The sequence below is a fragment of the Pseudoliparis swirei genome, chromosome 21 (assembly GCF_029220125.1).
Source record: "Pseudoliparis swirei isolate HS2019 ecotype Mariana Trench chromosome 21, NWPU_hadal_v1, whole genome shotgun sequence".
Taxonomy (NCBI): domain Eukaryota; kingdom Metazoa; phylum Chordata; class Actinopteri; order Perciformes; family Liparidae; genus Pseudoliparis; species Pseudoliparis swirei.
In genome coordinates, this window is record NC_079408.1 from 878,024 (window position 1) to 895,523 (window position 17,500).

The following is a 17,500-nucleotide window of genomic DNA, read 5'->3' on the forward strand; positions in this document are numbered from 1 at the left end:
AAGGAGAATAAGAATAGAGGAGGAGGAGGAGAGTAAAAATAGGAGGAGAAGAGTAAGAATAGAGGAGGAGGAGGAGAGTAAGAATAGAGAAGGATCCTTTTAATTTGATTCTTAAATGTTGACATTGTCAGTCCTTTTTAATACAAATATATCTATTTTATTAAAGATATATTATATATACACTTTTTTAAATTATATTAATTTAAATATATATTTTCTAAAGTAAAAATATTTCTACGGATTTTTTAAAACCTAAATATTTGTAAAAATATACTTTTATATTCATTTTAATACATGCATTTATATATATATATATATATATAATTATTTGTAAAATATTATCACTTCCTTCTCCTCAGCAACTCGTGACGTCATAATTATTGATACATTGTTATCAATTTCTCTCAGAATTCTGATCAGAATCTGCTGACCCTTCTGCGCGCGCCGCTCCCGCCCTCTTTCTCCCGCCCTCGCACGAGGCATGTCCCTGCGTGTTCCCGTGGAGGTCGCGAGAGAGAGCGCGAGCGAGTCGGTCCTCCTCAGTGGATCCCGAAGCAGCAGCGCGAGCGCAGCACGGACTCGTTCCGCTCCCCAGATGATCGATGTCACACGGATCGATGGATCTCGTTTGATGTCGATATATTAAGTTGTTCTCATCTCTCCTCATCTCTCTTCCGGTGAGCTCGTGCTCGGGCTCGCGCGCAGCCATGGGCTTCTACGGCACCTTGAAGCTCATCTTCTACAAAGTGAGTATCGATCACGGGAGCGGGCTTTGGATCGATCGGTGACGTCACGTGTCATGTTGCGTGTCCTGCTTGTCCGTCGGGAGCCGCGGCGCGCGCGCGCGCGTTGAAGGCTCGTCGTCAGGCTCGCGCAGCGCCGGCGGATGACGAGGCGTTTCTCCCCTGACAGCGGAATGCCTCCGCGGCGCGTGCGCGTGGGAACCACTGCGGAACCGGCAGAGAGCGTCTCTGATTCGATTATTGATTACTGATCACCCACAGACTGTGTGTGAGTCTGAACCAATGAGCAAGGCATCTTATTGATTACTGATCAGCCACAGTGTGTGTGTGTGTGTGTGAGCCTGAACCAATGAGCAAGGCATCTTATTGATTACTGATCAGCCACAGTGTGTGTGTGTGAGCCTGAACCAATGAGCAAGGCAGCTTATTGGTTATTGATCAGCCACAGTGTGTGTGTGTGTGAGCCTGAACCAATGAGCAAGGCAGCTTATTGGTTATTGATCAGCCACAGTGTGTGTGTGTGTGTGAGCCTGAACCAATGAGCAAGGCAGCTTATTGATTACTGATCAGCCACAGTGTGTGTGTGTGTGAGCCTGAACCAATGAGCAAGGCAGTTTATTGGTTATTGATCAGCCACAGTGTGTGTGTGTGTGTGTGTGTGTGAGCCTGAACCAATGAGCAAGGCATCTTATTGGTTACTGATCAGCCACAGTGTGTGTGTGTGTGTGTGTGTGTGAGCCTGAACCAATGAGCAAGGCATCTTATTGGTTACTGATCAGCCACAGTGTGTGTGTGTGTGTGAGCCTGAACCAATGAGCAAGGCATCTTATTGGTTACTGATCAGCCACAGTGTGTGTGTGTGTGTGTGTGTGGCTTTCCTCAATGTGGTTAATCTCATATCCATAAATCTGTTCATATCTGTAAATTGAATCATGAGCTGTGACACGTTACATCTGCTATTAGAAATAGTCCATAAATCAATAATCTATTTGAATCTACTAAAATGTTTAATGTACGTTTAAATGATAACATCTTTCATCCATATTGATCGTCCTGCATGTGAAAACACAGATGAGAGGAATCTATTATATTATTATTATTAGTGTTTTTAAGTCTCTTTACCCTTAAAGAGCATGATGATAATCACATGAACTCAGATTATAGAAGTTAATCAATAATCATAATATGCCGTGAATTCATGTTGCATTCCTCAAAGGTCACAGAAAGGTCACAGAACCACGAGGTCATGGCGTGTGTTATAAAGAGTTAAAGTGTTTTATCATTATGATAATGTACAGATGTTACGCATCAGAGCGGACGTGTTCCGCTTGGAACTGTAAACACGTTGTTGTTGTTGTTGTTTAGGCTTAATGAAATCCACACACTCAACAGCTGCTTTGAAAAAAGAAAAAAATAGGAGCAGATGCTAAGTTCATGGTTGTGGAGTTTGTCAGAGGTCGTGGGGTCGAGTCCCGTCCCCGGAGTGAAATATTCAGAGTTTTAATCTCTTTTTAATGTTTTGAAAAGGTGATGTGTGTGTGTGTGTGTGTGTGTGTGTGTGTGTGTGTGTGTGTGTGTGTGTGTGTGTGTGTGTGTGTGTGTGTGTGTGTGTGTGTGTGTGTGTGTGTGTGTGTGTGTGAATATTCGACGATCTTTTCCTAAACCCAACTAAGTATTCTACGATCTTTTCCTAAACCCAACTAAATATTCTACGATCTTTATCTAAACCCTAACTAAATATTCTACGATCTTTTCCTAAACCCAACTAAATATTCTACGATCTTTTTCTAAACCCAACTAAATATTCTACGATCTTTTCCTAAACCCAACGATATATTTTACGATCTTTTTTCCTAAACCCAACTAAATATGCTATGATCTTTTCCTAAACCCAACGATATATTTTACGATCTTTTTTCCTAAACCCAACTAAATATGCTATGATCTTTTCCTAAACCCAACGATATATTTTACGATCTTTTTTCCTAAACCTAACTAAATATTCTCAAATCTTTTTTTTAATCTAACGAAGTATTTCATGATTCTTTTCCTAAACCCAACTATAAATTCTACGATCTGTGAATTTTTTTTTTTTTAGGATCAAATATTGTTTAAAAAATAAAATCTGAGCCTCATTATTTAAGGCTTGTTTGTCTGCATGGCTTCAAACTACAAGATTAAACCTTTTATAAATGTACGTTTCTCCCTCGTATCCCGATAAGCGTTAAGGCTTACGTTTTGACGTCCTCATTAACGTGCCAGTGGTTTTATTCCTCCCCTGCAGATGAAGAGGAAGATAGACCACGGTCCAGACGGCCGGCCGTTCCCTTCCGGGAAGAAGTGCTGCAAAGGATACCTCCGGTAACACTGCCCCTTTAAGAGCTCCGCTTGGATTGTTACCTGGAGATGCTAACCCCCCCCCCCCCCCCCCCACAGTCCCGCTTGTCTGGGTCAGACCACCACGCCGACCACGTTCGGCGACCTGCGGCTGGCCAACGGGCACTCGGCTCAGCGGCGCCGCGTCACCTCCGGCCCGCCGCCCTCCGGCCTCCAGGACTGGCTCCACACCTTCCAGGTGAGCTCGCTGACATTTGACCTTTGGCTAACCCGGTTTTATTTCATATGTCGTACACGTGATCATGAACCATCTTTTCCTGAACAAAGTATTCTACAATATTTCTTTTAACCTAACAAAGTATTTTACGATCTTTTCCTAAACTCAGCGAAATATTCTACGATCTTTTCCTAAAACTAACTAAATATTCTACGATCTTTTCATAAACCTAACTAAATATTCTACGAACTTTTCTTGAACCAAACTCAGATTTTACGATCTTTTCTTAAACCAAACTCATATTCTACGATCTTTTCCAAAACCTAACTTAATATTCTACGATCGACGACGGTGGTCTGGACTTCGTACGTGGATATCTCCTCCGTGGCTCGATGGATTTCTACCATTCAAACTGCATTTGAAAACGTCCGTTTCCGATCATTCTTTGGCGAGTTTCCTAATGTACGATCACGTCTCGAGTCACGGTGTTTTTAGATAATGTTGTGACGGCTGTAGAATAAAGTAGCGGTAACCCAAAGGCTTCGGTGAAATGTAACTCACGTATTTTTTTATGACGTGTGATTCTTTTACGTCACGGATACTCGTTGTAACCAACGACACCCAGATGAAACGTGAATATCTTCCGCTAGCTGCACGTAAACACTGAGTGCGGCCTCCCAGCTGGTCTTGCACAACACTAATAAACAACAACAACAAGTAGAAACAGACTGGACTCTTTCGTAGCTCGGGGGACGAAGTTTTAACGATTTCAGAGACGCAGAAGCTCAACACATGTTGTCCTCAGACAAGTGTGCTCCTCCTCCTCCTCCTCCTCCTCCTCCTCTCTGCAGGCCTGGAGCGGCCCTGAGAGGCTATTGGCTCTGGACGAGTTGATTGACGGGTGTGAGACCAACCAGGTGAAGCACGTGATGCAGGTCATCGAGCCGCAGTTCCAGAGAGACTTCATCTCCCTGCTGCCCAAAGAGGTATTATAGTCATTATTATTATTATAAGAATAAGAAGAAGAATGTTTCAGAAGAAGAAAATCACATAAAATATATGTATTATTATTATTATTATTAAGGTAATTATGTAATACAATAATGTAATTCATCAAAACATAATAGTAATTGTAATACAAATTATTATATTATAATGATAATTATATTTATTGATAATAGCATTAACATTTTAAAATGTATTATGATTAAGGTAAAATTGGACGAAGCAATACGACTCGTATTATAATAATCATTTATTAATATCAATATTACATTATATTTATATTATAATGTTTAATAATGGCAAAAAAAGACAACACTGTATCAATAAATGTGTTTAATAATTATATTTATAAAAAAATGAAAAGTAAACCATTCAAACAAATTAATTCAGTCATAATAATACAAATATTATAATATAAGAATTAATAATAATAAAAAATATTATATAAGAATGAATGAATAATATACAATAATGACGATCTTAAAATATCAAGAATTAATAATAATATAAAATAATAATACAAAATATTTTATTATAAGAATTAATAATAATAAAATAATAATAATGAAAAAAGCAGTAAGAAAAAGCGACATCGCATGGAGGGATTTGAAAGCCGTAACTTCTATACATTTGAGTCCTGACCATCAGTCATGTGACCTGTGTTCTCAGCTGGCTCTGTACGTGCTGACCTTCCTGGCCCCCAGAGACCTGCTGCAGGCCGCTCAGACCTGCAGGTACTGGAGGATCCTGGCTGAGGACAACCTGCTGTGGAGGGAGAAGTGCCGAGAGGAAGGTAAACAAATATGAATACATATGCAGGGTTTTTCCTGCATAGAGAACATTTGGACGCGCGCCTACGCCGTTTTCCCGAGCGCCTATGACAAAAAAAAGTCTGCGATGAAAAAAACAAACAAAAAAACAACTGTGTTCATCCCGTGCATGTCAGCGAATATGTTCTCAATAGTATGTTTCAAGGAGGCTACAGCCGAACCCTCGTTCTGTTTGGATCAATAGTAATCGAGTTCAGTGTTTCCCCTAAGTTTAGAGCTTCAGGGGGGCGGGACTAGTGCCGCTAGCCATGTTGGTGCCCTGAGCTTAAAGTAACACTGAGGTGTGCGCGCATCACGGCTGAGCGAGGCGCGGGGGGGGGGGGTGCTCGTGAGAGTGTGCTCACCCGTGTGCGTGCGTGCATGCGTGCGTGCACGTGTGCGTGCACGTGTGCGTGCACGTGTGCGTGCATTACGGCAGAGCTTCGATGCCGGCGCGCGAGCCGAGAAGTGTTGACGGGGGGGGGGGGGGAGAGAGCTGATGAGTGTGTCTTCTTGTCTGATCAATACGCAACTGTGAGGTGCTCGACTTGACAGAGCTGATCACTCATTCAACAGCCCGACGTGTATGAATAGATGGAGCACCGAAGACCCATTTTGACCCAGGAAAAACCCTGATATGAATACATGAGGCTCTGGATGGTGCACAACACTTCATGATGTATAGTGTTATTAATGCAGTAAAGCCTTGTAAACGCCTCTTTGCTCTTTGTATGTCCTGTTGAGACTCTGGAGACGTGTGTTTCATCCACCTGGAGGGGGAGGGGTGAGGCGGGTGGAGATAAACAACAGGATGAAAACGGAAGGAGCTCCTGGGCGTTCAGCTCCTTCTAACCCGAGTGTGACGCGCAGATACAGCCACAGTCACTGCTCCATTCAGCGCAGTGGCTCCCTGTGTGTGTTCAGTGTGTGTGTGTGTGTGTTCAGTGTGTGTGTGTGTGTGTTCAGTGTGTGTGTGTGTGTGTGTCTCCCCCCAGGCGTGCTGCCAGTCAGTGGAGACTCTCTGGCTCCACGCCGCAGCCATACTAATGAAGCCGCCGCCCCTTTCCTCTGAGCCGGCCTTGTCTTCACGCCGCTGCTCCCGGTGGAAAGACGCCGCCGGTGTTGAACCGGCACGCGGCGAGAATACCTCAGTATAAAAGCAGCTAGCCTGCGTTAGCGGCGCCGGCTGCGTACTAATGAGGTGGAGTCTTACACCAGGAGCTTTGATCTCGACCTCCTCTGAGCTCCCTGATTGGTTGATGCAGGAGCCAAAGAAACAACCTTTAAACAGGAAGTCAATGCAGCGGGACGTCACTCTACAAAGACGAATGATGAATGGCTATCGCTGAGTGAGTGACGAGTCTGAGGCGTGTTTCCTGTAGCGTAGCAGGAACGCATTAGCATAGCTAGTGGCGTTAGCGCGCTAACAGGCCAGATGCTACATAAGTCAAATGCTTCATTCACTAAATCTTCTTGTAGGAAATCACAATGCTACCAACAGACGGGTCACTACTTAGTTTGGCTTATTTTCTGTAACCAGTATTAGCATTACAGAATTAACATGCTAGTTAGCACGCTAGTTAGCTTAAGATTAAACTAATGAATGCTTCCTCCACTCGTCCCGCTGTAGCACGATGCTATCCGCTGTAGCACAATGCTATCCGCTGTAGCACGATGCTATCCGCTGTAGCACAATGCTATCCGCTGTAGCATGATGCTATCCGCTGTAGCACAATGCTATCCACAGACGAGTGGGTTCTGTAACCAGTGGAGCATGAAGCCATGGTGGAATTAGCACGCTAGCTATAAAGCTAATTGATGGAGAGCGCCGTGCAGGTGGTCAGTTGCGGACGACTCGCTCTGGAGAAGGATACGCTAGCTGGCTAATTAGCAGCCGACCGGTTGGCTAGCTAGCGTGCTAATTCCCCCACATTAAGTGCAACAGGAAGTAGTAACCGGTCTCTCCTCCTCAGGCGTGTCGGAGTCGTGCCATCGCAGGAAGTGCTCACGGCCGGCGTTCAGTCCGTGGAAATCGGCGTACATCCGACAGCAGCGCATCGAGAGCCGCTGGAGGACGGGCGGCGCGGGCGAGCCGATGGTACGGCGCCGCACGACGGCTCTGGGCCGCGCGGTCGACCCCCGAGCCGGGGGTCACGGATGTGTTTGTGTGTTTCAGGTCCTGAAAGGTCACGACGAGCACGTCATCACGTGTCTGCAGGTCAGCGGCGACCTCGTCGTCAGCGGCTCCGACGACAACACGCTCAAAGTCTGGTCCGCCGTCACCGGGAAGGTGTGTGTGTGTGTGTGTGTGTTACAGTTGCATATTTGTGGTGAGGCATAACAGTAAATATAATTTTATTTAAATGGAAAATATTTTTAAAAACACTTTTAAATTATAGGAGTGTTTTTCTTATATATATATATATACAATATATATATATTAGGGCTGTCAGCGTTAACGCGTTAATCTATGTGATTAATTTGGCCGCGATTAACGCACAAAAATATTTTAACGCAACTTTGTTTACTTCCGGTGTCGTTGAAGTTGTTGCTCTCCTTTGAGTGTCGAGCCGCGGCAGTCCGCCTCCTTCCTCCCGTCTGCTCCTCCATATTCACAGAGAAGCAGAGGGCGACGTGTCGGTGACACGGGGCGGAAGGTAAAGGGGACTTTGTTGTTGCTCCGCTCGATGCGCGCGCAGACACGCCGGCATGGAGCTCTGGGCGAGACGGAGAGAAGAGTGACCGACACTAGAGACAGAATGACATGCTGCTGTAGAGACGACCAACAACAGACGTTTAGTTTAATAAAGAACAAAGACGTCTCTAAGGAAAGAACCGTACATTACTTCTGCTGTAGAGACGACCAACAACAGACATTTAGTTTAATAAAGAACAAAGACGTCTCTAAGGAAAGAACCGTACATTACTTCTGCTGTAGAGACGACCAACAACAGACGTTTAGTTTAATAAAGAACAAAGACGTCTTGAAGGAAAGAACCGTACATTACTTCTGCTGTAGAGACGACCAACAACAGATGTTTAGTTTAATAAAGAACAAAGACGTCTCTAAGGAAAGAACCGTACATTACTTCTGCTGGAGAGACGACCAACAACAGATGTTTAGTTTAATAAAGAACAAAGACGTCTCTAAGGAAAGAACCGTACATTACTTCTGCTGTAGAGACGACCAACAACAGACGTTTAGTTTAATAAAGAACAAAGACGTCTCTAAGGAAAGAACCGTACATTACTTCTGCTGGAGAGACGACCAACAACAGACGTTTAGTTTAATAAAGAACAAAGACGTCTCTAAGGAAAGAACCGTACATTACTTCTGCTGGAGAGACGACCAACAACAGACGTTTAGTTTAATAAAGAACAAAGACGTCTCTAAGGAAAGAACCGTACATTACTTCTGCTGGAGACGACCAACAACAGACGTTTAGTTTAATAAAGAACAAAGACGTCTCTAAGGAAAGAACCGTACATTAATTCTGCTGGAGAGACGACCAACAACAGATGTTTAGTTTAATAAAGAACAAAGACGTCTCTAAGGAAAGAACCGTACATTACTTCTGCTGTAGAGACGACCAACAACAGACGTTTAGTTTAATAAAGAACAAAGACGTCTCTAAGGAAAGAACCGTACATTACTTCTGCTGTAGAGACGACCAACAACAGACGTTTAGTTTAATAAAGAACAAAGACGCCTCTAAGGAAAGAACCGTACATTACTTCTGCTGTAGAGACGACCAACAACAGACGCTTAGTTTAATAAAGAACAAAGACGTCTCTAAGGAAAGAACCGTACATTACTTCTGCTGGAGTCGACCAACAACAGACGTTTAGTTTAATAAAGAACAAAGACGTCTCTAAGGAAAGAACCGTACATTACTTCTGCTGTAGAGACGACCAACAACAGACGTTTAGTTTAATAAAGAACAAAGACGTCTCTAAGGAAAGAACCATACATTACTTCTGCTGGAGAGACGACCAACAACAGACGTTTAGTTTAATAAAGAACAAAGACGTCTCTAAGGAAAGAACCGTACATTACTTCTGCTGTAGAGACGACCAACAACAGACGTTTAGTTTAATAAAGAACAAAGACGTCTCAAAGGAAAGAACCGTACATTACTTCTGCTGTAGAGACCAACAACAGACGTTTAGTTTAATAAAGAACAAAGACGTCTAAGGAAAGAACCGTACATTACTTCTGCTGGAGAGACGACCAGCAACAGACGTTTAGTTTAATAAAGAACAAAGACGTCTCAAAGGAAAGAACCGTACATTACTTCTGCTGTAGAGACGACCAACAACAGACGTTTAGTTTAATAAAGAACAAAGACGTCTAAGGAAAGAACCGTACATTACTTCTGCTGGAGAGACGACCAGCAACAGACGTTTAGTTTAATAAAGAACAAAGACGTCTCTAAGGAAAGAACCGTACATTACTTCTGCTGGAGAGACGACCAGCAACAGACGTTTAGTTTAATAAAGAACAAAGACGTCTTGAAGGAAAGAACCGTACATTACTTCTGCTGGAGAGACGACCAACAACAGACGTTTAGTTTAATAAAGAACAAAGACGTCTCGAAGGAAAGAACCGTACATTACTTCTGCTGGAGAGACGACCAACAACAGACGTTTAGTTTAATAAAGAACAAAGACGTCTTGAAGGAAAGAACCGTACATTACTTCTGCTGGAGACGACCAACAACAGACGTTTAGTTTAATAAAGAACAAAGACGTCTCTAAGGAAAGAACCGTACATTACTTCTGCTGGAGAGACGACCAACAACAGACGTTTAGTTTAATAAAGAACAAAGACGTCTCTAAGGAAAGAACCGTACATTACTTCTGCTGGAGACGACCAACAACAGACGTTTAGTTTAATAAAGAACAAAGACGTCTCTAAGGAAAGAACCGTACATTAATTCTGCTGGAGAGACGACCAACAACAGATGTTTAGTTTAATAAAGAACAAAGACGTCTCTAAGGAAAGAACCGTACATTACTTCTGCTGGAGAGACGACCAGCAACAGACGTTTAGTTTAATAAAGAACAAAGACGTCTTGAAGGAAAGAACCGTACATTACTTCTGCTGGAGAGACGACCAACAACAGACGTTTAGTTTAATAAAGAACAAAGACGTCGAAGGAAAGAACCGTACATTACTTCTGCTGGAGAGACGACCAACAACAGACGTTTAGTTTAATAAAGAACAAAGACGTCTTGAAGGAAAGAACCGTACATTACTTCTGCTGGAGAGACGACCAACAACAGACGTTTAGTTTAATAAAGAACAAAGACGTCTAAGGAAAGAACCGTACATTACTTCTGCTGGAGAGACGACCAACAACAGACGTTTAGTTTAATAAAGAACAAAGACGTCTCTAAGGAAAGAACCGTACATTACTTCTGCTGGAGAGACGACCAACAACAGACGTTTAGTTTAATAAAGAACAAAGACGTCTCTAAGGAAAGAACCGTACATTAATTCTGCTGGAGAGACGACCAACAACAGATGTTTAGTTTAATAAAGAACAAAGACGTCTCTAAGGAAAGAACCGTACATTACTTCTGCTGGAGAGACGACCAACAACAGACGTTTAGTTTAATAAAGAACAAAGACGTCTCTAAGGAAAGAACCGTACATTACTTCTGCTGTAGAGACGACCAACAACAGACATTTAGTTTAATAAAGAACAAAGACGTCTCTAAGGAAAGAACCGTACATTACTTCTGCTGGAGAGACGACCAACAACAGACGTTTAGTTTAATAAAGAACAAAGACGTCTCTAAGGAAAGAACCTTACATTACTTCTGCTGTAATCTGGCGCTATAGAGAACATGACAGGGGGGCGGGGCCTCACCCTGATGGAATGGTGGGGAAACACTGGGATGTGTCACATGCAAAAGACTTTAAAAGGTGAATTTACATTGTTTTGTAAAATGGAGTAAATGCCCCCAGCCTCCAGAGGGTTAACGTGACATTGTCAGTTTACCAAGGCCACTGGTTCTGGTGTTCTCTGTTAAAGATGACAGGACCAATGGGGTCTCTAATACACCTTGTTTACTAATCTGATGTTTCACTGAAGAAACAATTTATCATCCACGATATTAAATACCTCGCTGGCACTTTATAGGTAGGAGCCTCTTTGAAAACACAGCTCTGTGTGAAGTTTAGTCTTTAAAAAAGAATACAATTAAACAAGTGTCTGAAATACACTTTGTCTTAAGGGATTACTCGTTCATTTAGAAGATTTAGTCTTTAGAAGAAAAAAAAACTTTTAATCGCGATTAATGAATTTCAAAATATGCGATTAATTAGTTAAATTTTTTTAATCGATTGACAGCCCTACTATTTATATATAAATATGTACTTCGATTTCATCCTTCCTGACCGCCAGAGGCGGTGCTTAGCACTGGATATCTTCCGACTTGCGCATAGCAGGTCGAGTATTAATAACGACAAAGTCACCCGTGACCTCGGATGACCCGCCCACCGGGTATAAGTTCCGGTGTCATCCCGAGATCAGTTCTTTTTCATCTTCTCGCAAACGCAGGCTAACGGAATTACTACGTTAGCATCAGCTAAAGCTGAAGTTTAACTGAAGCTCGTCGCGGGGAGCCTTGTGACCAAATGGTCGGAGTTGCGATCCGTCGCCCTCCAGAGGCTGCGACGAGCTCTCCTCCTCGGAGGAGGACGTTTCTCTACGGCGGTCCGTCGAGGCGGACCGGAGAACGCACGGGTCTTTCTCGGTCTTCACCAGAGCACCTTCACCGCGAAGCTTCAATCGGGTGAGATCGAATACAATTGTTGCCTATGACGGCATATCCCACAGGAGCAGAGCTCTCGTTCCTGCTAACTGTGTGCTAACGAGAGCGCGTCCGCTCGGTGTCGCCAGGCTGCTACACCGGCGCGACCGGCTCTCTGTAGCGGTGGGATAGCGTGTGTGTTGACTTTGGTAGCATTGCCGCCGTGCATAGCTAGCAGAGTGTGTCCACTCAGGCTAACGGAGCCTACGCTAAACCCGACAGCTACTTCCTGTTGCACAGGACCTCGGCCCAAGTAGTGGAGCGCTCTCGCTCAGGCTACTGGTGGGCGATTACAGCGCTAACGAGAGCGCGTCCGCTCGTTGCGGCTGGATGCCACACTGCTACACCGCGACCGGCTTCCAGTGAGCAGAGCGTCCCGCTCAGGCTCACCGGGGGGACGCTAAGGAGGCTATAAGTCGATACTGATGCATACTGCACATGTACCTCCATGACATCGCCGCTGTTGCAGCTAGCAGAGCGTCTCCACTCAGGCCAACTAATGCCACGCTAATGCTGACAGCTACCAGATGAGTGAAGTGTGTCCTCACTCTCTCACTAGACATGCTGGGTTCTGACCCGTGTTCACGGGATCAGCGTCTACAGTAGCGCAGAGCTCTCGCTCAGGCTTACTGGGAGGCACCCGTAAGTACAGTGGTCATACTAGTGGAGAGGGTCCTCGAAGAGACCTGCCCTCTCACTACGACTGTTTCCACAGGACCTGCTCCCCCGGAGCACAGGCTTTCGCCCAGGCTACTCGTGGGATGCTTGTAATTGAAGCTACTGGATTGAAGAGGTGTCCTCGCTCTAGACGGGCTGTCTCTGTCCTGCTCCACAGGACCTGCGCTGCAGTAGCGAAGTGCGCTCACTCTAGCTCCTGCTAGGACCCCAACAGACAGGTCAGGTCAGCTCCAGGCCAGCCGACCAGTTGCAAGCGCCGGCTAGGAGCCGCAGGGGCTCCCCGAGCAGAGTTCAATCGGGTATGCTAGCTTATAGAGCGGGTCTGCTGACCGCAGAACTAGCTCAGATAAGTCGCCACCCTAGTGCAGGGAGGACTGAAGCATCAGATCCACCCAAGGGAGGACATCTCAGTGGCAGTGTCCACCAATCTCCTTACTGGAGGACGGGGACAAGCGGCCCACCCACGCTTCTGGGCCTGGTTCCCATTCCTCAGGCCATAGCCCCTTGTAGGGGGCAGTCGACGGCCCCATCGGGTTCGTCATTCGCAGGGCACAGGAACTGCTGGATATACAGCAGCCGGAACCCCACGCACGCTAGTGCATTCTTCAGGGGCATTCCCGGCCCTGCCACCTTTTCAGTCTCCCCTCCAGAGACTGAGGGGTTACCATCCTACGACAGATCACCGAACCCCAGCGTCCATGCAGGACATGGTCAAATGTGGCCTTCGTCCCATGCCATCCATTGAGCTGACTATCGCATCCATCGGTTTTTCCCCAAGGGGACTCCGAGGCCGGATGACCGGTGCCCTCGAGCCCAGTCGGTTCTTAGGTGACCATTTTACCGTGCTTACTACACGGCAACTCCCCCTCATATGTCATACTTGACTACAGCCTCAGTGATGCTTCGCTGCAGGCATTTGCACTTACGTCAAGAGAACCTGGGCGCCTAATGCTCTCCAGGGTTCAGGCCAGCTGTTTGGCCGGCGCAGGCACCCTTGTTGGAGGCATGTAGGAACAACCTCCCTACTGTCCCAGTGAAATCAGGGGACCTGCTCTACAGGCGCAGCAGCGCACGGTGCAAGCCGGTTAGACCAGGCAGCAGTTATCTGGTCTTCGCAGGACCGTGTCCACACCCCCAGACTCGGGGGCGCCACGTCTTGACTTTCTCATGCTGAGCACAGCAGACATCCTTCGTGTGGTCTCCAGAGGAGATCGGCTCATGTCTGGCGACTTAAGGGAGGCCTTTTGTCTGGTTCCTAGAATGCTTCACAGACGGTTGCTCTGTTTCGCTTTCCAAAGCCGTTATTCCCAGGCTTCTTCCATATGGACTTCCCCAGGAGTTTTTACAAAAGGCGTTACTGCCGCCCTGCAATCACCAGGGCGTGAGGAAACTGCCATCCTGGACGATCTGGCTATGTGCGCCATACCCATTTAGGGCCACACAATGCATTACTTGCACTCTCTCACGCCGCCCGGTTGGGCCTTCGTGAACAAACAACTGTCTGAGCCATTCTCAGAGCATAACCTTCATTGGTGTAGCTCTAGATGCAGCCACTAAGTGGGCCTGCCCGTCACTGAAGCAGGTGGACGGCATCCGCCGCAGCGTTCCCCTCTCTGAGGGGGCAGGCAGTGGTCTTTTATCCTTTTTTCCTTGCCTATCGGGCAAATGCTTGGGCTGCTGTCGCGGCGCCCTTCGCATGGAGGGCCTAACAGCCTTCGCCAGGGGCCACAGGCACAAGACAGGGGTCACAGTGGTGCCCTCGGCTCTATCCCCGTAGAGGGTGAGAGCATACCCATCAGAGGGTATCCCCAGGGAAGGGGTCCGCCCCACCGGGAGGTCGCCACAGCAGACTCCCGCCTCTCAGGGTGGGGCGCAGTCTGGCGGTACAGGACTTCCAGAGGAGTCTATTCGCGACACTTGGGTCTGGAGCCACAGGCCATGCACCTAGCGCTCAAACAGTTCCTGCCATACTTGGGAGGGAATATGTACTTGTTGGGCGAGACATCGCCTCAACCACGTGTTGGCTTGAACCTCCAGGGGCCTCTAGGGCTGCAGAGCTGCTACGGAGCTCCCGTGCCCTTCTGACTTTTCTTAATCCGGTAACCCTTCACCTGACCAATTGTCGGGCGAGGTATCGACCAGGAGAACGGAACCAGGGCGTTCCCCACATTTCCGCTGATCTTGCCAACTACTCGGGGTCTTCAACAGGGCCACCGAATTTTGCTGGTGGCCCCCTTGCGTCCAGCCAGGACTTGGTTCCCCTGGCTGCACAGACTTCGCTGTGAGACGCCGCGGGACCCCCTAGCACAGCTAGATGGTGGGACCTGCCATCCCGATCCCGGCCGTGCCCAACAAAGGGATTGGCCGCAGGAGAGCAGAAGCAGCTGAACAGAATCAGTCCAAAGGACTATTCTAAATGCCAGAGTGCCATCCGTCTACAAGACATGTGCAGACCGAAGCCGCTTCCCGACTGACGGACGGAGGGACCCAGTACGGTGCCTCGTGCCTACGGTACTCACGCCTCCGTCATCCCTTCTAGTTAAGGGCATGTCTGCCTCTATCCTGAGGGCCTACATAGCTGCCATTTCAGGGCAGCATGCTAAAGCCGACAATGATGCGGAACAGCCACAAGCTGGTGTCCCTCTTCATAAGGAGGGCCTCAGTGACTATCCCCTGAGCCCCCCGAGGGCTCCTCCAGGGGACTCGCCCGTGGTACTGGACACCCTATGCTCGCCTCCCTTCAAACCCTTGCCAGAGGCAGAGCTGTGGTCGCTGTCGGCAAAGACCTTTCATCCTTGCCATAACTGCGGCAGAGCAAGTAGGCAAGCTACACGCCCTGTCGGTCAATGAGCCTTGTCTGAGGGGAACTCAGATGGCTCGGGTGTCACCCTGCGGCCTAAAGCAGTGGCTTCCCCCAAAGGTGCTGGCACGCTCGGGTCTCAACCAGCCTGTCCAGCCTGCACAGCTTGACCACCATAACTAGTCAGTTAGGGTGGATCTAAGAAGGGCTATGCCACTGCAGAACAGTGCCTGTTCCACTAGATAGTGGAGGCCATTGCCTGTGCATAGGTGGTGAACGTCCGTGCTCTGCCATCCAGAGCAGGGTGTTGTTCTACCAACAGCGTTCCCACATCACGGGCGACCCTGAGAGGTATGCCCGTAGGGAATATAGGTGCATATGTATGCAACAGCCTCAGGGGCATCGTTGCGCACATTCACCAGAGACTACAGAGTGAACGGGAACACCCTCCATGCATTGTAGGTGGTCCAGATCCTCTGCTTGAGTCATACGAGGTAGTTTCCTTGGGATTCCTCGTGACTCTGTTGATATAAGTCATCCAGTGCTAAGCACCGCCTATGGCGGTCAAGAAGGATGAAATAGAACGCAAGTTACGTATGTAACTATGGTTCTATGAATCCTGGATGACCGCCAGAGTTCTTGGTCACTCGGAATCTCGTGAGTTCGCGAGAAGATTCCGTAGAACTGATCTCGGGATGAGACCGGAACTTATACCCGGTGGGCGGGTCATCCGAGGTCACGGGTGACTTTGTCGTTATTAATACTCGACCTGCTATGCGCAAGACGGAAGATATCCAGTGCTAAGCACCGCCTCTGGCGGTCATCCAGGATTCATAGAACCATAGTTACATACGTAACTTGCGATATGTGTATATAAATCTATATATATAGATATGTATATAAATATGTATCTGTATATATAAGTGTATCTAAAGTATAATTAAACTTTATTCTGTCAACTTGTTTTATTTGTATTAATATTTCTACATACTGTATATAATCATATTTATATAAATATAATTATATTTACATAAATATATATAAATATATTTACAAAAATATTTCTATATAAATATATTTATATTTACATAAATATTTATGTAGAAATATTTATATGAATATATTTATATATGTAGAAATATTTATAAATATATTTCTATAAATATTTGAATCAAAGGTGTTCACGAACTATAATATTTCTTTCCTCCATTCGTCACATTACATTACATTTAGGGCTGTCAGCGTTAACTCGTTAATCTATGCGATTAATTTGGCCGCGTTAACGCACTAAAATATTTTACCGCAATTAACGCAACTTTGTTTACTTCCGGTGTTCGTTGAAGTTTTTACACTCAAACCGAGTGTCAAGCCGCGGCAGTACGGTTTAACACTGTTTCCGTTTTTAAAACAATTATTTCTCCTTGAAAATAAGGATCATAAATGAGTTAAACTCGTGGATGAATCAGTCGGGTTTCCTCCTGCTCCTCCTTCCTCCCGTCTCCCCCTCTGAAACTCCGAAACCTTCACCGTGATTGGTCAATCCGTTTGTCTTTCAACATTTTGGGAAAAAAACAACCAATGAACACTCAGTAAATCACAAAGGACCTCCCACCTCACAGGTGAGGCTCTATAGCAGCCTGTCAGTCAGAGAGCAGAGAACACGGCACCAGGACAACTGAGCCTCATTGAATAGAGCTGAGATTGTTCTGGAATGTTTGATGTATAACACGTGGGTATGTGTCACATGCAAACGCCTTTAAAAGGTGAATTTAATTTATTTTGTAAAATGTATAAAATGCCCCCAGCCTCCAGAGGGTGAACATGACATATGTGAATGTCAGTCAGTTCCCAAGGCCACTGGTTCTGCTGCTCAGTGGTAAAGATGACAGGACCAATGGGGTCTCAATATACTTCTTTTTTTTAACTAATCAGATGTTTCACTGAAGAAACAATTTATCATCCACAATATTAAATACCTCGCTGCACTTTATAGGTAGGAGCCTCTTTGAAAACACAGCTCTGTGTGAAGTTTGGTCTTTAAAAAGAATGAACTTTTAACTTTTAATCGCGATTAATGAATTTCAAAATG

General features: G+C 46.0%; 1 protein-coding gene across 1 annotated transcript in view; it reads left to right on the forward strand.

Annotated features, from left to right (window-relative positions):
- The first annotated feature begins 526 nt into the window (after positions 1-526).
- LOC130212216 (F-box/WD repeat-containing protein 7-like) overlaps positions 527-17,500 on the forward strand; it is a 28,829-nt gene continuing 11,855 nt past the window's right edge. The window contains exons 1-7 of the mRNA XM_056443399.1: positions 527-746; positions 3,028-3,104; positions 3,180-3,318; positions 4,149-4,283; positions 4,972-5,095; positions 7,085-7,209; positions 7,288-7,401. Of these exons, the coding sequence (XP_056299374.1) occupies positions 708-746; positions 3,028-3,104; positions 3,180-3,318; positions 4,149-4,283; positions 4,972-5,095; positions 7,085-7,209; positions 7,288-7,401 (753 nt within the window). The 5' untranslated portion in view covers positions 527-707. The remainder of the gene's footprint in view (positions 747-3,027; positions 3,105-3,179; positions 3,319-4,148; positions 4,284-4,971; positions 5,096-7,084; positions 7,210-7,287; positions 7,402-17,500) is intronic.